At 37.7% G+C, this 22,660-nt stretch overlaps 1 protein-coding gene and 1 long non-coding RNA gene across 10 annotated transcripts in view; one reads left to right on the top strand and one right to left on the bottom strand.

The window, feature by feature from the left end:
* The window catches only part of LOC140525500 (uncharacterized), a 45,983-nt gene extending 41,207 nt beyond the window's left edge, over positions 1-4,776 (bottom strand). The window contains exon 1 of the long non-coding RNA XR_011974047.1: positions 4,702-4,776. This is a non-coding gene — a long non-coding RNA (uncharacterized lncRNA). The remainder of the gene's footprint in view (positions 1-4,701) is intronic.
* TVP23C (trans-golgi network vesicle protein 23 homolog C) overlaps positions 4,742-22,660 on the top strand; it is a 128,974-nt gene continuing 111,055 nt past the window's right edge. For 2 of the 9 annotated variants that reach the window (XM_072640941.1, XM_072640940.1), the window contains exons 1-3: positions 4,748-4,885; positions 9,174-9,259; positions 17,324-17,468. In XM_072640941.1, the coding sequence (XP_072497042.1) occupies positions 4,874-4,885; positions 9,174-9,259; positions 17,324-17,468 (243 nt within the window). In that variant the 5' untranslated portion in view covers positions 4,748-4,873. Of the gene's footprint in view, positions 5,032-9,173; positions 9,260-17,323; positions 17,469-17,882; positions 17,905-22,660 lie in introns of those variants that run through there. The other 7 variants (XM_072640944.1, XM_072640943.1, XM_072640945.1 and 4 more) reach the window with 7 other exon arrangements.

Genomic DNA, 22,660 nt, shown 5'->3' with positions numbered 1-22,660 from the left:
CCCCAATACTTAACACATTAATAACAGTTAGCTTTTACAAAGGGATATTTATTGAGAAAACAGGGCAAGGATCAAAGTACAATATTCCAAATCAGAAGCCCATTCACTGTCTACACACCAGGGTCCCTGGGGAAAGTATTCTTCCACCTCCCCTATTCATTCTGCTAATGGTAAATATGATGGACAAGTTACTCTCTTGCTTGTAGTACATGTTATTTCACCTGCCAGGTCAATGCTGGGCTGAGTTAAGCAGGACATTCCTTAGGGGCAGCTCCTTGTCATGCTCACCTATCATTGTTACTAGCTATAGTATTTGAGATCTTTGATGGCTCTTCTGATATTTTAAAGCTCACAAAACTGGACCTAGTCTATTCTGCCTCTGATACTCATTCATCTAAGATCAGGAGGAAGGTTTTTTAGTTAGTAATTGCAGTTAGTAATCATAACTGTGAAAAAATTTTGAAGCAAGTTTCTCCGATAAAAGCCTCATTTCTCAAACATATAGTCAGATTTATAACAATAAGAACCATTCCCCAATTGATAAGTGATCAAAAGATATGAACAGTTTTCAGATGAAGTAATCAAAGCTATCTACAGTCATTTGAAAAAAATGTTGTAACTCTCAACTGAATGGAGAAATGCAAATTAAAACAATTCTGAGGTACTACCTCATACCTATTAGATTGGCTAATAGGACAGAAAAGGAAATCAAGAAATACTGGAGGGGATGTGGGAAAAATAAGACATTAATGCATTGTTGATGGAGTTGTGAACTCAACTATTCTGTAGAACAATTTGGAACTACGCCCAAAGGGCTATAAAATTTTGTATGCCTTTTGACCTAGCAATATCACTACCAGGTCTGTATCCTAATAAAGAAAAAAAAAAGGAAAAGGACCTCTATCTACAAAAATATTTATAGTAGGTCTTTTCTGGTGGCAAAGCACTGGGAATTTAGGGGATGCCCATCATCCCCCTTCAATGGCTGAAGAAATTGTGCTAAGTCGTTATTATAGAATACTATTGTGCTATGAGAAATGATGAGTAGGATGCTCTCAGAAAAACCTGGAAAGACTTACAGGAGCTGATACAAAGTGTAATGTACCGTGTACAAAGTAATAGCAATATTGTAAAATGATCAGCTGTGAATGAGTTAAGCTAGTCTTAGCAGTGCGATGATCTAAGACAATGCTGAAGGACTTATGATGAAAAATGCTATCCAGGTTGTGTCTGAATACAGATTGAAGAATACTTTTTAAACTTTATTTTTCTTGAGGGTTTTTTGTTTGGGTCTATGTTTTCTTTCACAACATGACCTATATGGAAATGTTTTACATGACTACACATGTATAACCTATATGGAGTTGCTTGCCTTCTCAATGAGAAGGGATAGGGAGAGAGGGAGGGAAAGAATTTGGAACTCAAAGAGTTAAAAATGAATGTTAAAGTATTTTTACGTGTAACTGGGGAAAAATAAAATACTATATAAATTTCTTTTAAAAAGAGAAAGAAAGCGCCATGTACCAAATTCATTAAACAACTACTACTACTATCACCTAAACCCTTCAAACCCTGTATAGGCCAACTTCTGACTCTAACAATAGTGTCACTCCAGACGGGATTTATTTAGAGGCAGCAATGGCAGCTAGATGGTGCAGTGAATAAAGTACCAGGCCTTAAGTCGGGAAACCTGAGTTCAAATTTAACCTCAGATACTTAATAGCTTTGTGACCCTGGGCAAGTCATTTAACCTCTGTTTGCCTCAGTTTCTTCAACTGTAAAACAGGGATAGGAATAATAGCAACTACTTCAGAGGATTGTTGTGATGATCAAATGAGATATTTGTTAAAAGTTCTTAGCACAGTGCCTGGTACATACATTTATTTATAAATTATTTATAAATGTTTATTCCATTCCATTCCTGGACCCCACAGCCCTAATCAAAGGAAGTAACCCCTATGAAGAAGCTCACCATTCTTGAGACTATCAACACAACTTTCAGTGACAGACAGGTTAAGGCCAAGAGCCATACGAACAGGAATACTCCTTATATCAGCAGCCAGGCCCTCACAACCAACACTAAGGGGGAGGGGGTATCACATCCTCTGTGGAAAAGGGGCTTATGAGTCTTACCAACACTGCTACCAATGGCCACCAACCTAAATTCCCTCAAGTGAGGGAAGGCAAAGAAACCCAGGAACAGCTGCTTATTTGTTTCCTTCTTTTCCTTCCTTTCTTTCTTCCCCTCCCTCTCTTCCTCTTCCCATTTAGCTCTTAATCCCCAAACCCAATCTGCTTCCAAACTAGCCTCCTCAGCAACCTTTGTGGAGATGAAAAATGGCAACTGCTTCAGCAGGTGCTGTAACCCCTCTCATCAGCAGCCATAGCCATTTTGGTTAAACACAGAAAACAAAGTTCTTGAAGTCCTTGGCACTGACAAATGGAACCCTTAAGAATATGCATTACCATCTGCTTTGCCTGTACACACTAAGGACCATATAGCCTTTCTATCTGACTTGCAGCTAAACCCTCCCATATCCTATTAGAATTAAAGCTCCTTGTGATCAGGAACTGTCTCTCATTTTCTACATGTAATATTGCAAAGGGGATCCTTGAAGTCACTTATATACTGTCCCATAAATCAAAGGAGCATAACAGTTACTTGTAAACTGTCTCACAAATTAACCAAAAGCCACATCCTGAGAGTATGTACTAAATCAGGGGACGCTAGCTCGATCCTGCCATAAGGGTCTTTGGTCCTACTAATTGCCCGTCTAAGATCTGTAAGCCTTAGATATGTTTCATAAACCTGCAGGACACCTGCAAAACACTATAACTTTGAGATGTAGCAGTCTGAGACACAGTTAATGAACTAACCCCAGATAAGAATGTGTCTTTCACCAAAACCCTAAAAAAATGAGACCCCCCCCCCCCCAAACTCCTACCCTGAGTACTCTTCCATCTTCCAACGGTTCATTCTGTTCCAGTGTTCCCAACTCCAATCCATGGTTATGTAACTGTGTGCCCCTTCCCCTCCCCATTCTCTTCCTCATGTTGCTAGAAGCCCTCTACCCCACTGTCTGGCTCTATATCCCGCCTCCCCTTCATCATTTCTCTTTGTACTTTCTGTACTTTATTGGCATGTGATGGAAACATTAATCCCTTCTGGCATCATGGTCTTTCCCAGAAAGTACTCAAAGAACTGGGCAAGCCAGTCTCCACTAGAACCAGAGAAAGCACCTTGTTATCCCATATCCTTATTCAACTAATAATCCCATAAATAAACTAGCAATAGTAAACTCTTAAATTTTTTCATTCATTTATAGCGCTTGTTTTGGTTGTTTTCAATCATGTCTCACTCTTTGTGACTCCTTTCTGGGATCTTCTTGGCAAAGGTACTATAGTGATTTGCCTTCTCCAAATCATTTTATCATGAGGAAACTGAGGCAAACAGGGTTAAAGTGACTTGTCCAGGGTCACACAGCTACTAAATATCTGAGAGTGGATTTTTATTCAGGTCTTCCTGACTCCAGGGTTGGCACTGTATCTACTATGCCAACAAGATGCTATACATATATATATGTATATATATATACTATAGATAGTATATAGAGGGTACTATATATATAGAGTGAGTGCTCCAGCACACACACAGCACTTAGGCATACTCAAAAAATACCTGATGAATAGTTATGAAATAGCTTGCCCACTTTAAGTACCAAGTCACATTTAGTAATTTTAATTAACTTCAAAATTTTATTGCTTTTTTCCTTGTGTGGGTTGGTTTCATATTTTTTAAAACTAGTTTTTATGGATGTCTTTTATATCACCCTAGCTTTCCTCAGTATCCCTTCCCTTCCCCCTTCTAGAAAACCAGGTTGGGAGGGTCTTCTCATCTCTTCTTTTCAAGACATGCATGCCTCTTTATAATTTTGCTCCATTCACTTCTGGTAGCTGTGTGTTCTTTCCACTTATAGGGTTGTACTCATTATGCACAGTTTTCTTGTTTTTGCTTACTTCACTGCATCTGTTCATGTAGCTTTTTCCATGCTTCTCTGTATTCATCACATTATTTCTTACAGTACAACACACTAAATTCTTGTACCACAAATTCTAATTCTAAAACCAGCTCTGTAACTCCTGGGACCATAGAATTCCTCACTCAGGGGGTGGTTGCTTTTCAGTCATACCTTACTTTTCATGACCCCATTTAAGGTTTTTTATTTTTATTTTTTTGGCAGAGTGTTTTGTTAATTTTTCTCTCCAGCTCATTTTACCGATAGGCAACTGAGGCAAACAATCAGGGTCACAGTTAGCAGATGTTTAATAAGATCAGATTCAGATTCAAAAAGATATATCTTCCTGACTCCAGGCCCGGTGTTCCCACCACTGCACTCACCACCCAGCTGCCCTGATTCAGCGGGGGTTCTCCCCTCTTATCTCATCCCTACCACAGAGCTCACCAGCCTCCCTTGCCCCGCCCCTTTCGTATGCCCCTCCCCTTGCCCCGCCCTCTTCATATAGCCCTCCCTATGCCTTGCCCCTTCATAGGTCCGCCCTCCCTAAGCCACGCCCCTTCCTTTGCTCCGCCCCTCCTCAAATCCCTCTCCTCCTCCGTGTTCCGCTTTTCCCAAGCATTCCTCCTTCAGTTTTGCCCCACCCCCTCCATTTTCCCTCTCCCTGTCAGTCCCTTCAGCTCACTATCACTGTGCACAGTTCTCCTTTCTTCCTTCCTTCTTCCCCCTCTCCTCGCACGAGCCGGGACGTGGCAGTTGGACGTGAGAGCGTGCGTGCGCGCGCGGCCCGGAAGTGAGGTGGCGCTTGTGGTGACGTTTCCTCCTCCCGGAAGTCGCTGGGTTGAACGAGCGGGGCCATGTTGCGTCAGGTGAGAGTTCTCTGAGTTCTTCTGTGGAATTGATTAGACGGCTCGAGTTAGGACCGGGCTTCCAGCTGTGTGCAAGTGGTGGCCGCGGGGTGGGAGTGACACCCTCCCGAGGAAGCGGAGGAAGTGCTGGGGACCCCGCAGTCAAGGTGTAGTTTCCACTAAGCGAGACAACTAGTTTCTACTTTGTATTATAGAGTAAGGGCCCCTTGAAATCCAGCTTTTTTTGTTGTTGTTTGATAACCCTTTCCCGGGTTTTCATGACAATGGCTTATTTTTATATCTACGTACTCTTAAAGCGCATTCAGAAGTTTATAATTGGGAAGCACCTTTAATCTGTTACAACTCCTTCATTTGTCGGAGGAAGAAGCGGGGCTAGAGAGCTTTGGACTTGCTTGGGGGTCTCCCGGGTAGTAAGTGGCAGAACCAGGAGTTGAACCCCAATCTGACGCCCTGGCACTGAACCACGCTGTACATATCCCATGTAATACCTATTTAATTTGGCGAAGGCATTGCTGTGCTTCTGAAAAAAACTATCTAGTTCCAACAATTGTGCTTTAACCACTGACACATTTTTATTAGCCAAAATAGGAATAGGTACTGGACCTGTATTTTAATTGCTAAAGGGACCATCTCGATGAGGGAATGCCCACTGTACTGTGCTCTTTTCATATTTTTAAAATAGAGGTATTAGTTTTCTGATCTGTAGAATTAGATTAGATTTTATTGAATTCTAAAAGCTACATAGTTCAGTTAATTTCAACAAGTATTTATTAACTAAGTACCTGTAAATCAAGGACCTGGGGATGGGTATAGAAGTGGAGAAATGGTAGAGCCCTCTCCTTACAATCCATTGGAAGGGGGGACAAATCATGTACACAGATAATGTGTGATACAGGTTAGAATATTACACTAGTAAAGGAGAATTCCCTGATAAATTGCACCAGAGGAAAATTGGAAGTAGAAAGGTTTTGGCTGGGTTTTCAGGTAGATACAACCTTTTAGCTGGACTTTGTTGCAAATGGATTTTATATGCAAGTTGAAGAGGGAATAGGAAGGTTATTTTAGTAGCTGGGCAAAGAGTAGTTTGGAGAGAGAAAACAAAAAAGGGGCAGGAAGGCAGTTACAGTAGTTCTGCTGAGAGAAGAGGTGCTGGATTTTTAGCCTTTTTTTTGCTTCATGGATTTCTTTGACAGAATGGTGAAGTCTGTGAATCCTTCTAAAATGTATAAGCTAGGATCACAAAGGAAACCAGTTACTGAAACATGGTGGACAAAATATTTTAAAAGTTCACACTTCATGTTACGAACTTCTGATCTAGGAGATTAGAAGTAAAGGGAGATATAAAGGAATGGTTTTTAAGGATATGAGAGACCTAAGCTTATTTGTAACATGTAGTGGGGAAGGAGTGGCTAGAGACACTGAAGATGAAAGAGACAGAGAATGAGCTCAAGAAGATGAGATGGTTGTAGGGTCTGGAGTAAAAGATGGCCCATCTCACAGTCAGATTAGTTCCAAGTAAATTGCTAATGTTAGCTTACTGCAGCATTACATTTGACATTTTATTTTCCTAAGAATAACACTTTTTCTAAGCAGTTAACTTTTATGTAGTGATTTGTGGTTAATTGCCCTATTCAGGTTTATGTTATAGCTTTTGTTTAGTTACAGCTTTTTTCTGTGGTAGTTTTGAACTGAAAAACTAGCAACAGATCTCATTTCATTTTTTAAGTTGTTTAGATACTATGTGATACTATAGATATGATATTTTTAAATTTTTTAGATACTATGTGATACTATAGATATATTTTTAAATTTTTTAGATACTATGTGATACTATAGATATGATATTTTTAAATTGTTTAGATACTATGTGATACTATAGATAGGATATTTTTAAGTTGTTTAGATACTATATGGTACTCTAGATATGCACAAAAATGCCAAATATTTAAAAATTATTATTATCATTATTATTTGACTGGGACTATTGATGTCCTTGACATAGGGAATTCTTGAGAGGCTACCCTGTCAATGCAGAATTGGCACCTGCTCTTGGAACATAGAATTGTCTGAGCACTGAGAGATTAAGTGACTCTGCCTCTACCATACAGCCAGTATGTCAGAGGAGGGACTTGAACCCATTTTCCTGACTGCCAAAGTACCTGTGTGCCAGGGATTTTAAAACCCATTTAAGAGATTAAAGGCAGTCGCATTCTTTGGGATTTTATACCATTTTATGTAGACACATTAAAAAGTTCATTCTTTTGCTGAAGGCATTTTTTATGTCACTGTTACTTCCCCAATTAAATACTTATCTACCATGCCTGAGAGCTTGTATACTAGTAGTCCACAGTTTTTGTTTTTATTTTTCTGAGAGGAGGGAAATCTATTTAAGCATCAGACCTCTGTAACTGATGGATCTTTACAGTAATCTGAATACCAGCCTTGTTCTCAGTGTAGATGTTATTTTCTTAGTCTTAGAGGTTTTCTCACATTTCTCCTAATTCCTCATATTTGTCATTTTTAATAGTGCAATAATATTCCATTACATTCATTTTTTGCTAAGCTGTTTGCCAATTAATAGGCACCTACTTTGTCTTCAGTTTTTTCTGACACTGTGGTTATTCTTCCATGGAGGCAGATTGCAACCCTCCCACATTTTAGTGCATGTTTTTCTAAACATCTGTGGTCATTCTTCTTTTAACAAGTTATACTGGTCCTTGAATGGCAATACTTCTGAGGCCATAATTAATTTTCCAGCTTGTTAGGACCTGTCATTGATTGTATTCTGAGAACCCTCTAGGCCCTCAAGTGCTAGTGACCCTTTGACTGAATCCAAATTTCACAGAACAGTTCCCTAAGGGGAATAATTTTCCCTTTAACATAAAAGGATTTGTTCTGTCAAAAGACCTCACCCAAGGACCTAGAGGTTCCTCACACTTGATATAGACAATTGACTTGGAAATGCTTTAAGATACAGTTAATTCCTTTTTGTATGAAGTTATTTATTGCTCACCCTTTCTAGCATCTCTTGGTTTTGTACTTGAAGAATGTACTTATGATATATGGATGTGATGCTTCTGTATAATCTACAGCCCCCTTTTTTTTTCCCCTTAGGCATGAGCAATATCTTATGACATTTTTTCATTTTTCACTGTTTTTCTCCGCTCACTTCTGCACTAAAGTCAGTAGGGTGCAGTAAATACTATTAAAACATATGTTGATTTAATTCTGAGGATTTAATTGAGGTTTTTTTGGGGGGGGAGGGCAACATTTCTCTGCCATCTCATTCTCTATAAACTGAAATTGTCTTGGTGATAGTCTTTTTGCTTATGTTCGTTATGATCATTGCAATTTCAAATGACCAAGCAGCCTATAACATAACGTGTCTTGTTGCCTTTGCGTAACATTTTTTTTTTCCTAGGGAAAAAACTGCCCTCAGTTTGACTTGTTTCTTATTTTCTTTCTTGAAGGCGAGGAGACTATTGACATGTTAACTGGGGTAATCTGATGGATCTTCCTTAACTCTTGGGATTGCTGGAATTGGACACATACCCTGGTTACCCTACTTTAAAGCTAGGTTTTGCAGTGTGTAGAGTACTGGACTTGGATACAGAAAGACCTGAGTTCAAATTCTGCCACAGCCCCGGCAGTGTGACCCTGGTTAAGTCACTTAACTTGCCTCAGCCTTATTTCTTCATCTACGAAAGGAGGTTGATGTCCACGGTCTCTTCCAGCTCTAAACCTGTGATCCTGTGATAATCCATATCTGCCCTGTTCTCTCTGAGGCAGTGATTGCAAAAGAAAGAGGACCAGAATATATCTTTGTTGTTCAGTCCTCTTTCAGTTATGTCCAAGTCTTTGTGACCTCATTTGCGGTTTTCTTGGTAAAGATACTGGAGTGGTTTACCATTTCCTTCCCCAGCTCATTTTACAGATGAAGAAACTGAGGCAAGCAGGATTAAGAGACTTGTCCAGGGTCACACAATAAGTGTCTGAGGCCAGATTTGAACTCAGGAAAATAAGTCTTCCTGTCTTCAGACCTGGCACTATATGCATGCTGTCATGTAGCTGCCCCAAAATATATCTTGGAGAGCTCTATAGCCATTTGAGAAATCCATGCCCCCAAGGCTTTTCTTATTTGTCTTCCTCAAACTAATTAGGTGTGGTTGACTTGGTAGTCAACTTCATTTATTTATTTTGCCTCATCAGTATTAGTATAATTGAAAAGGTTTAATTTTGATTCTGATGTTGTTGCATTGCATTTTGAATTAGACCATTTTCCTTTTAGGACAGTAATGAGGACACTGAAGATGTTTCACTGTTTGATGCCAGTGATGATGAGTCAGTCAGGAAGCTAAAGAAGGTAAAAATCAGGTATGAATACACTTGTGTGGTGTTGGTATCTTGGGAAGTTCTCTCCTGTAGTGAAGGCCACTGTTGCATTGAGGTTGGGTAAGGATGATCGCAATATAATTTTTTGTAGGTCTAATTTCCAAATATATAGAGAGAGCTAAGTCAGATTTATAAGAGTACAAGTCATTCCCCAATTGATAAATGGTCAAAGAACATGAACAGACAGTTTAAAGATGAAGAAATTAAAGCTATCTATAGTCATAAAAAAATGCTCTAAATCACTATTGATTAGAGAAATGCAAATTAAAACAACTCTGAGGTACCACATCACACCTGTCAGATGACAAAACAGGAAAATGGTAAATGTTGGAGAAGTATGGGAAAATTAGAACACTAATGCATTGTTAGTGGAATTGTGAATTGATCCAACCATTCTGGAGACCATAAAATTGTGCACACCTTTTGACCCAGCAATACCACGTCTGGGTCTATATCCCAAAGAGATCATAAAAATGAGAAGAGGACCCACATATACAAAAATACTTCTAGTAGTTCCTTATGTGGTGGCCAAGAGTTGGAAATTGAGGAGATGCTCATCAGTTGGGGAATGGCTGAACAAGCTGTGGTATATGAATGTAATAGAACACTATTGTTCCAAAAGAAACGATGAGTAGGCAGACCTCAGAAAAACCTGGAAAGACTTGTGTGAGCTGATGGGAAGTGAGCAGAACCAGGGAAACGTACAGAGCAACAGTAACACTGTGCAGTGACAAAGTGATAGACTTAGTTCTTCTCACCAATGCAGTGATCTAAGACATTTCCAAAAGACTCATGATGGAAAATGCTATCTGCATCCAGAGAAAGAACTATGGAATCTGAATACAGATTGAAGCACACTATTTTCTCTCTTTTTTTGTTTCATTTTTTCTTTTTTTTGCAGTTTTTCCCTTTGGTTCTAATTCTCTTTTACAACATAGCTAATGTGGAAATAGGTTTAATATGATTATACATGTATAGCCTATATCAGATTTCATGCTGTCTTGGGGAGACGAAAGGGGAAGGAAGAGGAGAAGATTTAAAACTCAAAATCTTATAAAAGTGAATGTTGAAAACTAAACATAAATATTTAAAAAATAATGCACATTAAACTTTACTTCTTTGTATTATCTTTAGTTTATAAATCTTTATATTGTTATGGGGTTGAGGAGAATGGGACTTTAAATTTGCTGTGCAAATCTGGTATATAAAAATTTGGATTTGTAAACACATTAGGAAATTATTTGATCGTATAAAGGAATAATAGGTTACATTGGATTAGAAAGTATAGATGTGTTTTGATCACCACTGGTGAATGTGAAGGGAATACCCAAATCTCTGTCCCTGATTCATGGAGTGATCAGTCAAGGTTCATTGTAGCATAAAACATACTTGACTAATAATCAGGAAGCCTTAGTTTCAGTCTTAGCTCTTTCAGTTTACTAGCTGTGTGAGCTTGAGCAGATCATTTTACTTTTCTGGCTCTTAGGATCATAGATTAAAGCTGAAAGAAACCCTAGCGGCCATATGTTTTCTACATCTGTAAAATGAATTGGCCTAAATGAATATAAAGGTCTCTTCTAGCTCTAACATGCTATACTTTTATAATTCTCCTTACTGAATGCCAATTATATGCTCAATATTTTCCCTCTTTAACAAATTGCCAGTGTTTTTTAAAAATTATTTAGTATTTTGTTTTCCCCAATTACATATAAAAACAATTTTTAACATTCTTTTTTAAAATTTTGAGTTACAGTCTCTCCCCTTTCCCTCTCCCCTCATTGAGAAAACAAGCAATTTGATATAGGTAATACATGTGTGGTCATACAAACATTTTCATATTTATCATGTTGTGAAAGATAACAGACCAAAAAAGGATAAATTTTAAAAGTTATAAAAACATATGCTTTAATTTTTATTCAGACTGCATCATTTCTTTCTCCAGGTATTGATAGCATTTTTCATAGGTCCTTCAGAGTTGTCTTAGATTATGGTATTGCTGGGGATGGCTAAGTGATTCACAGTCAATCATCATGCTGTATTGCTGATACTGTGCACAACGTGCTCCTAGTTCTGCTTATTTCACTTTGCATCACTTCATGTTTTTTCAGGTTTTTCTGGGAGCATCCTGCTCATCATTCCTTACAGTGCCATAGTATCCCCATCACAATCAGATACCACAATTTGTTCAGCCATTCCCCTAGTGACAAGCATTCCCTCAAGTTCCAATTCTTTTCCTCCAGAAAAGAGCTTCTATAAATATTTTTGTACATACAGAGTCTTTTCCTTTTTTTTTTTCATCTCTGGGATCTAGACCTGGTAGTGGTATTGCTGGGTCAAAGGTTATACATGGTTTTATGTCACCAAATATGCATTAGTGTCCCAATTTTCCCATATCCTCTCCAACATTCATCATTTTTCTTTTTTGTCATATTATCTTAGTCAAGGTGTGAGGGGATATCTCAGAATTGTTTTAATTTACATTTCTTCTATCAGTAGTGATTTCGAGCATTTTTTCATATGACTATAGATGTTTTTGCTTTCTTCATCTGAAAACTGCCTGTTTATAACCTTTGACCATTTATCAGTTGAAGGATGGCTTATATTTTTATAAATTTGATTCAGTTCTCTATACATTTGAGAAATGAAGTCTTTATCAGAGAAATTTGCTGCATTTTTTTCACTGTTATGGTTGCTAATTGTATTTGCCTCCATTCTGTTTTCCCCATTTATTCTGTTCCCTCTCCTTTTATCCTATCCCTCCTCAGAAGTGTTTTTTAATTAATTTATTTTAAACTTAAGTACAAAAACTTAAATATACACTAAGAAAGGAAAAAGAAACATAAACTTAATGGCAAAATAAGAAAAAAAAAACATTGTCATGTGTACAGCAAAACGTAAGAGAGGATTCAAAATATGCAGCAATATATTTCCATTTCAAGAAAGCCTATAAATACTATGCATGGTGTTCAGAGCTGTCCATTTTTTCTTAGCTTCCTTGTAAGTTTTCTTTTGTTCTCTGCTGTGTACTTTTTACTTTGTTCTTTTTCCCCCTTCCTGCCCACCTCCCCAAGAAGGTACAGTTAAACGAGTATGTATTCTTTATGTACCCGCACACACACACACACACACACACACACACATACACACACACACAAACACATATATACATACATAAATACCATAACGTTTGTTAAGAGTAAGTTCCAATATTGCATTTAAATACTATTTGGTTTACAAAATTCAGGAACACAGCATTTGTCTCCTGTCAATCAGTAAGTGTTTGTTAAGTGTTTACTGTATGCTAGATACTGGGGATTCAAACACAAAGAATGAATCCTACTCTCCTTTGAAGGATATTACAATATCTTGGGTAGATAACACATACATGTGTATAAGCACATGCAGAATAAATATGTACAAGCTAAATGCAAAGTAGGGAGTAGTCTCTGAGAGAGAATTGAAGTACATTCCAGACACGAGGAACAGCCAGTACAAAGGCATGGAGATGGGAGGTGGAGTGCAACGTTTGATGAATAGAGAGAAAGCTAGTTTGACTAGACAATAGTGTGAGAGAAGGTAGAAAATTTATAAATAGCCTGGAAAGGTAGTTATTAGCTAGGTTGTGAAGGGCTTTAAAAGCAGAAGAGTTTATATTTTATCCTACTGGTGTAGGGAGTTACTGGAGTTTATTGAATAGAGGACTGAAATGCCTAGCCCTGCATTTAAAGATCACTTTGGCCAGTTTTTGGAGGATGGACTGGAGTAGATGTGATTTGAGGTAGGGAGACCAGTTAGAAGACCAATGCAACAGTCTAGGTGATGGATAATGAGGACTGGAACTTAGGTGATGACTATATGACTAGAGAGAAGAGATGACAAGATTTGGCAAAAGTTTGGATAAAGTAGGGAGGAGTTGAAGATAATGCCAAGGTTTCAAACCTGGGAGACTGGGAGACGTGCGAGGTATAGTGGCAAACAGCTATAATCCCTGCTATGATGAAGTTAAATGTTGTGATGGCTTGAATTCAGAGTTCTGAGCTTCAGTAGGGCTAAAGCTGATTAGATGTTTACATCGAGTCTGGGCACCACTGAACTAAGGAGGGGCAAAATACTCCAGGTTGGAAATGGAGCCCATCGAGGTTTCTGTGCCAGTCAACATTGGGGTTAGACATATAAATAGCTGCTGAACAACTAGCTAGGATGAGATAGGGACACTTATTTTACCAAAAAAACCCAAAAAAACTTACGCCTGACAAAAGTAAGAAAGTTTGAAAGAGGAAAAGGGTTTTTGGAAAAAGCTGAGTTCTGTGCTTCTGCTTCCTTTGTTTGCAGTCTGAACTTAAAGTCCTCTCTCTTTCACACTCTCCGTCTTTCACACTCAGAGCTTCTTCTCTTACCTCCATTCTTTTGGACTGGGTCCCTTCTCACTTTTACCTCATAGAATACATCTCTTTTAAGATGCAGCACAAGCACTATCTTCCACATGAAGCCTTTCCTGATTCCTTACAACTGCTGTTGCCTTCTTTCCATAAACACTTTGTATTTATTCTCTTTATGGTCTATATATTTAAGTATTTGTTAAATCTCTTCCATATTAAATGCAGGTAAGTGGCATAGTGGATAGAACTCTGGACCTGGAATTAGGAACCCTGAGTTCAGTTCTCGCCTTGAATATTTAATAGCTCTATGACTCTGGGAACATCATTTAACGTCTGTGTACCTCAGTTTCCTCATCTGTAAAACAGTAATAATAATAGCATCTACTGCTCAGGTTGCTGTGAGGATAAAATAATATTTGTAAAGTGTTTTGTAAATGTTAAAGCACTATGTAAGTGCTAGCTACTATTATTATCAGAACTGTTATTCTGTATGTCGTTATTTCCCCATTGTTATGTCATTTCCTTTATAAGTAAGGATTATTTCATTTTTGGTATTTGTGTTCCCAGGGCCTGGCCTTATTTTCCTCATAATAGATGTTTAATAAATGCTTATTGATTGATTGATTTGGTCATGATGAGTTACGTCTCTGGGACATTTGGTTTAAAATGATTAATATGCAGCAGTTGATGATTTCAAAAATAAAAGTCTGAGGAGAAAGAGACTGAGGCAAGATATTTAGATTTGTGAATTATTTACATTGATATGGTAATTAAGCCCATGGAAGTTGATGAGGTGATCATGAGAAAGAGTGCGTAGAACATATAAGGGTTATGATGGAGAGATCACAAAGGTAGGGAAAAAAACCCATAGAGGAGACTTTCATGTAGGAGGGTAGTCAGTAGTATCAAATGTAGAAGTCATTCCTCAGAATGACCGAATACCGCTAGATCTGGAAATTAGACAGAAATTAACAATTTAAGACATTAAATGATTGTTAAGACATTTTGACATAACTTTGAAGAGTAGTTTCAGTTTAGTGATTAGGTCAGAAGCTAAAATGTGAAGGGTTGCCGAGGAAACTGGAAACAATGAATGTAACTAGCATTTTTTTGGAAATTTGGCTGAGGAAGGGAGGAGAGATAAAGAATGATAGCTTGAGGCCATATCAGGGTCAAGTGAAGGTTTTTAGGGATGGGACAGACATACATTACTCCCTTTCACTTTGTGCTCTAGCCTGGTTTAGTCTTGTTTTTTGTTCCTTTTCAGCAGTATTTCAGCTCCTGCCTCTTTATTTTTGCACTGGTTGTTTCCCATTCCTGAGTTGCTCTTCACTTTTTAGAATCTAGCTCCCTTTAAGGCTCATCACAAGTGGTATCTCCTTCAGAAAGCATTTTCTACTTCCATTTTCTTGTTAGTGCCCTTATTATTGTATTTCAAAAATTACTTCTCTGTGAATATATTACATTCTCCTAGTATTCCTTGTGGGCAGAGATAGCTTCATTTTTATGTTTCTATCTCCATTGCCTAGATCAGTTTCCGGTTAAGCACATGAAAACTTAATAAATGCTTGTTGATTGATTAAAGTAGAAAAGGACAGCTATCTGGAAATTAGGTCATTAAAAATCATGTACTTGCAAATGTTAGTGCCTTAAAATGGTCTATTTTGTCTAACCTTTTTAATGAAATAAAATGTTTCTGATAGGCTAAAAGGATTTCTGATGGCCTAGGAAGTTGTTCTCTATGAGTTTATAGGACCCAAAACTCAGGAATTATTTCTTGTTAGATAGGTGAATAGCATTCCTATTTCTTAGAGTTTTGTAGTAGTTCTGGTGAATATAAATAATAGTTTATACAAAAAATTTTACATTATATTAGATTTTGGTCGTTTTGAGAGATAGTGTGGCATAACAGATGACCAACCTTGGAGTTAAGAAGATGACCTAGCTTCAAGTCCTGTCTGACAAATACTGTCTTTGTGATAGTGAGCAAGTCAATATTTCATTACTCTAGACTAGTGGTCTCCAAACTTTTCTGACCTTGCACCCTCAACAATTTAAAAAAAAAATTTGAACACATACTCCCACTCCCCCAATATGTGTATGTTATAAAACACAAAAATAGTAATTAAAATATAGAGGTAAAAATGGAGTAACATTTGATGCTAGAACCAATAAAGGAAGGTTCTGGCATTTATTTATGGTCGGACATGTAGTTGAGGAAAATCAGTTTGGCCGTTGTTATCAGTGATGGAGAGGGGAGGAAAGAGATTGGAGATAGTGAGAACAATTAGAAGGCTGTTGGCATGTACTGTCAAGTCTGTATCCCAAAGAGATGAAAGGAAAAGGAAATAGGTAAATATGTATGTATATACACACAAAACCACAAATATTTATAGCAGCTCCTTTTTTGTGGAGGAAAAGAATTCCCTGAACAGGTATAACAAATTATGAGCAGGATGATTTCAGAAAAACCTAGGATGACATATATGAACTTATAAAAGGGAAGTAAGTGGAACCAGGTGAACATTGTACACAGTAATAGCAATGTTGTAATGATCATCAACTGTGAAAGTCTTGACAACCTTGATCGATACAGCGATTCAAGACAATTCCAAAGGACTCATGTTGAAAAATACTATTGACCTCCAAAGACAGAACTGATGAAGTCTGAGTAAAGACTGAAACAACTTTCTCACTTGCCATTTTTTCTGCAGCATGACTAATATGAAATTGTTTTTCATGATTTCACAAGTATAATTGATACCACATTTCTTGCCTTCCTGGTGGGTGGAGGAACGGCAGGAGGGAGAAAATTATAACTGAGATTTTTTTAAGTATGCAAAATAAAGAAATAATAAATTTATTTTTAAAAGAGGAAAGCTATTGACAGTAAACCTGGTGAGAGGTGATGGAGATCTAAGCTAGGATGATGATAATGTAAATAGAGAGAAGGGGATAAATGTGAGAAATGTAGAAGTAAAATAAGATTTGGCAGCTGAGTGATATATGGATATGGGATAAAGGAAAAAGAAGAATTTAAAATGACATTGAGGATATGAGAACCTGGGTATCTGAGAGGATAATGGAGTCCTCACTAGTAACAGGGAAGTTTGGAAGCAGCTGCCCTGGGAAATCAACATCTAGCTCTGACTGGAGAAGATTGGGAGCTTGCACAACAGAGGGTTTAGGATGGTTCAGAGTATGTTAGAGACAAGCTCCATGATGATTGACTTTTTCAGTGAGAGTCAGAGGATATGATCTGTCTTTCCACATTCCAAATTAAATGTTGATCACACAGTCAGGTCTTAACTCCATTTTGGAGACCACTGCCCTAGACATCTCCTTTAAGATTGTAATTTGCAGAACAATTGCTCATGTGCATTGGTAGTTCCTTAATTGAGAACTCCTCATATCAATGAAATCATAGATCTATCCCATATATTGAGATACTGCTGAAAGAAGACATCCTCACTCTATTTCAAAATAAATGTTTGTTGAATTTTTTGTTGAAACAGAAGCTAGCTAGTTTGAGCCCAAAAAATTATATCATGTTGCTCTTTTTAATGATTGAAATAATTACTTCTGTTTTAAATTTTAGAATGTTCTTTTTCATCTGACTTTACAGAGCAATGTAATTATAGTCTTTGCATTATACTTTTATTTACAGACACCCGGTGGCATCATTTTTCCATTTATTCTTTCGAATTGGTGCAATAATTGTCTATCTTCTGTGTGAATTACTAAGCAGCAGCTTTATTGCCTGTATGGTGACAATTATCTTGTTATTATCGTGTGACTTTTGGACAGTAAAGGTATGCTTTACTTTTAAATATTCAACCTTTAATCAATCTAAATATTAAGGGCTGGTCAGATAACATACTAAGCACTGGGGACACAAAGAAAGGCATAAGACAGATCCTGTCCTTGAGGAACTTACATTCTCAAAGGGACAAGCTGAAAATGTTGGGGAGGAAGGAGAAGGAGGTTACCTGGCATGCTGAAATCCTGTACCCACTGTGGGAAATGATCTGAAGAAGTGAGAGTTTCAGAGTTGATTTCATCTTGCAGAATGATGAGTTTTAGGTGATCATGAAGTCCAGGAAAGTAGCTCAATGGAAAATGATGAGGTGAATTCTATAGGTGCCTTCTTTAAATGGTGGAAGATCTCGGAGGAGCTCTCCATTATCTACTCTCCACCCTTTCCAGTCAGAGGGATGAGTATCCTGAGGGGCTGGGAATACTGAAGAGGTATGAGTTTCAGAGTTCATTTCATCTTGATAAAGCAGGATTGTTTTAAAATATCAAGGGACGTGAGACTTGCTAGTTTTATTATAAATATTGCCAAAATGAATACAGTGTGAGACTTTGTAGATATTTTTAGCAGGGATTAATTACTAAAGTTGTTCTTTCGTGTTAAATGATACCAAAAAAAATGATACCAAAAAGCAGAGACAAAGTAGAACATTGCTCTTATAGCTGTGATTCTCAGATTTTTCCATGGGAACGTGATGTTCCAGAATGATAGTTTTTCCATCTAAAATAGTTAATGTTTCTTGATATAACAGTAGACATGATTTCCTATTTTTTGTTCCAAAATTTCCCCCAACCCTTCTAGGTCTTCCACATTAGAATTTATGGATCTCATCAATATATTTTGAGCCCCAAAGTATTCCATGACTGAATTAGTTAGGTGAATGCTGCCTTTTATATTTGGTACCATGAGTCACTTCCTAGCCTTAAAAAATAAAATAGTAATTTTCCTTGGAGATACAGACCTCATTTCCTGCTTCTAGGTATTTCTGGTTGTTTCAGACACGGAAAAAAACCCATATTTAGCACCATTAACTTGTTTTCTGTGTAACTGTAGACTATAGATAAACTGAGACACTAAGTTCTAAGCATGATCAGTTTATTAGTAAAGCACATATTTACTAATAAATAGAATCTCAGCTTCCTCAATGAAGTCTAGACCCCAAATGAGGGGGACAATTTTCTTTTATTGTTTGGGGGACTTCTCCCTCTTGTGACTAAGACATGTTCATTTTTTTGAGTTTAGCTGCATCTGCAGCTCAGACTTCTTGGGATAACATATCAGACATCCTTGATTGTGTTGTTATTGATTATATACCATTCAGCTTGGTGGTATAAAGACACCAGACCAGATTCCCTTGTGTCCACCTGCCTCCTTCAAGGGTTATAGATTTCCGTGACACAAGAATAGAATAATGATTAACAGGAGAACTGGATTTCTAAACTCATTATAGGACAGCTGAATTTCTGAACCAAGTTCAAAGACAAAGAATTTTGATTTAGTTACAGGACAAAGTCAATTAACTGTAAATAGGATCAGTTAAAAAGACACAGAATCAGTCTGATTATTTCAGTTGTTTTTGTTGCTGTTGGTGATTTGAGGAAATAGTTATAGAGTCCAGAAGGCCCTAATATCAGTCAGCAGATCTTTTTAAGCACCTACTATATTGTGAGACACTCTGCTAGATGTCTTAGGGGGCTTAGGAATATAAGATGGCCCATGCCTTACAATCTAGTTGCAGGTAGAAGACATGCATGCTTCAAAACAATACAAGGTGGGATATAAATGCTAGTTGAATGATTCAGACAGTTCATAATTCATAGATCTTACTCTGGAAAGGATGTTAGGAGTTATCTAGTTCAATCCCCTCATTTTATAGGTGAAGAAACTGAGGTTTAGAGATATCGGGTGATTTGGTCAAGGTCACAGAGGCGCAGGAAGTAAGAATTAAAGATGAAATTTGAGCCCAAGTCTCTGATGCCAGAACCAGGTGAATAACTGCCTCCATTGGACTTATTAAGGACCTAGGTAGATGGGGACAGTTGTGAAGAGTTTAAGGAGGATTTGGGATTTGAGTGGGGACATAAAGGATGCCTAGAATTTGAATAGATGGAGGAAAGAGCAGGCACCTTTGGGAGGATTAGTATAAATACAAATATAAAATGGAGAGAATAGATGAATGTGCTTGTTCTGAGTGGCTTTCACCTTCCTTCCTCTCCACACATCTCAATTGAAAAAGAAAGTAAAATAAAACCCTTGTAACATAAGCTTATGAAAGTGAGGTTCAGTGATTCTCACTGATTCTTTTTTTTTTTTTTTAGTCTTCCACTTGTGTACCCCGATTATGTGAGATAATTTTGCCTATCCTTCTCCCTCCCCTCCCAACGCACTTTGTCTCTCCTGTAGGCGTCTTTTTCTGTTCTTCTTTTAAGATCTAAACTTAATGCAGTCACTTGCTAATTAGACTTACTACACTCCCTAATTAGATTCCTAATGATGATAGAGTTCTGAGGAGACATCTCCTTATCATCCATATCATCTCCTTATCTTAGAATGTGAGTGTCTTATTCTTATTTAGTCTTGTATGACTACTTGATCATATTTGCTGGATCCTCTTCTAAATCACACCCAACAATTCTGGCCATTCCACAAAGCTCTGACCTGGGCCCTATTTATTTTTCCTTCTGCACTAACAAAGAAGTTTGAAATGGATGGATCTAAGGAGAAAGACAATGAGTTCCATTTTAGATATGTTAAATTTAAGATGCTTACTGGACAGTTTGGAGTATCTGAAAGGCAGTTGGAGATGTGAGATTAGAAGTCAGCAGCTAGGGCAGGATAGGTAGATTTGAGAATCATCAACATAGAGAAAGAAATTATTTTCATGAGACCTAATGAGATTACCAGGAGAGAGTGATGTTCCAAAAAACTAGAGACAAGAGAACATCAAGGGGGAGGTGTCAGAGTCTGCAGAGAGCTCAAGAAGAATGAGGACTGAAAAAAGGCTATTTGATTTAGCAATTAGGAGATCCCTGGTAATTTTGGAGAGAATAGTTTTAATGGAATGAGGTCAAAACCCAAATAAGGGGTTAAGAAGTGAGTGAGAGTAGAAAATGTAGAAGCACCTATTGTGTAAGACCTTTTCAAGGAGTTGGGTCACAAAGAGCAGAAGAGATATAGGGGGATGGTTAGCAGGGATGGAAGAATCAGGCAAGTTTTTTTTGTTGTGTTTTTTTTTTTTTCCGGAGAGGGAAGACATGGGCATGTTTGTAGGCAGTAGGGAATGAACCTTGTCTTGGACTGCCATACCAAGATAGCAGCCCTCTCAGCCTTCACTGAATCTGTGAGATAGCAGTGAGTAACAGAGCTACCCAATTAGGACCTATCTGTTTCCTGTTCCTTCCATGAGGTTAGAGAGCACATGTTCCGGATCTGGGGACTCAGCTTATCCTCATGCACCTTGGGCATGTTCTCATTCATTCCCTGTGTTGGAATGCTTTGTGGGGGCTGCTTTTTAGCTAGACTCTGTCCCCAGTATCCACAGACCTCTCTGACTTACTAGACTGACTTCAAGTGAAAGAATCACTCAAAGTATGCGATCTTTTTTTTTTCTTGGATTACCCAGTTAGGACTGGTTCTGGTATGTTTTCTAGATCTTTGTATAGGAAAGTTCAGTCATACTATTTGTTTTTACTCTGCCATCTTGGCTGTTATGTTGTCATCTTGTTTTCCTGCTTCTCACTTCATTCTTTATCATTCGATACAATTCTCCTGAACCTTCTCTGAATCATTTTCTATTTGTAATTTCTTATGGTGTAATAATATTTTGTTACATGTATTTGCCATAATTTGCTCAGTCATTCCCTAAATCATGGATCCCAGCTTTATTTCTGTTTCTTTGTATAACAGAAAGTACTACTACGAGTTTTTTTTTAAAAATCATACCTTTTCTGAGGATATTTGGGCTGTCTCCGAAGGCTTAGAGTCTTGGATTACCAGAAGGTGGGGAATGTTACGATCTTAGACACCCTTCAACACTGCCTTCTTGGCCTTCAAGGCCTTGGATTTGGATTCTGTCTTGGCCGGGACAATGGGTGGATTTTATCTTGGCAGGGACAATGGCTTCCTTCTTTGCCTTTGGCACCATCTTGGGGGAAAGCTCTGTCAATACTTTTTAGGCTCTTTCTGACAGTATTATGTGTCCTGTGTGAATTACTAAAAAGAGGGGAGTTTTGTTTTGGTAAATCTTGTAAGTTTTTATTATGTCTTATATATATATATGTTCTGGGAAGTTAACAGAACTCTCTTGTTGTTAGGTCAACATACTGAGTCAGGAATCATCAACTGCTACTGATTTTCTCTGCTTCTTGATCCTTCTTGCATGTTCTTTCACTTGATAGTTTTTATGACTCTACTGTATCATTCTTTGGAAGATAGTCTACTTTCAGAGCATTCAGCTTTCCCTCTCCTTAGGAAGAACCTCTAATCTATTTTGAAGCTCTAATTGTATATCGTTTTCATTTTTCTTCCCTGTGTTCTTTATGTAAAATTTTCAGTTTCCATCATCCTAATGTCCTTACCTCTAGTTCAGATGCCTTTTTTCCAACTAAATCTTTGCTTCTATTTCCTATAAGACCTTATTATCCTTCACCTGAAGTTTGGAAACGTGTTCCTTCACTCCCTTCTCTTTCCTAAATTGAGACCAGCCTTTACATGTAACGCATTTAAGTCACTTGACTATCACAGAAATATAATTGTTGCATAGACAGTGGTAGCTGCTGTACCATTTTACCTCACACTGGCTGAAATTTTCAGCCTTGGTTTTTTTTTTAGAATAACAAAAAATATTTTAGTAAAACACAAGATCTGTAGAAGTTTCCAGATGAGCCATACAAGCTTTTTGTCACAAGTTTTTCTTGAAGGGAGGTTTCTACACTTCACAGCAGAATTAGGATATTTGTGAGGGCTGTGAAGTTTAATGTTCCCATTTTTGTTCAGACAATCAAGCTTGTCCATCTCCAGCATCTAAGGAGTTAGATTGGCTAGAGGGCATATTCTAAAGTACAACTTGATTAACTGCTTTAACCTGTGCAATTAGCATCACCATAAAAAGTGGGGACCCCTGCAGCTAACAGATAATTACTTTCATTCACAGTGCTGTTACTGTACCACTGCTTTTTTTTCTTTAGATAT

Source organism: Notamacropus eugenii, chromosome 2 (assembly GCF_028372415.1).
Source record: "Notamacropus eugenii isolate mMacEug1 chromosome 2, mMacEug1.pri_v2, whole genome shotgun sequence".
NCBI lineage: Eukaryota > Metazoa > Chordata > Mammalia > Diprotodontia > Macropodidae > Notamacropus > Notamacropus eugenii.
This window is presented reverse-complemented; position numbering and strand designations above follow the sequence as displayed.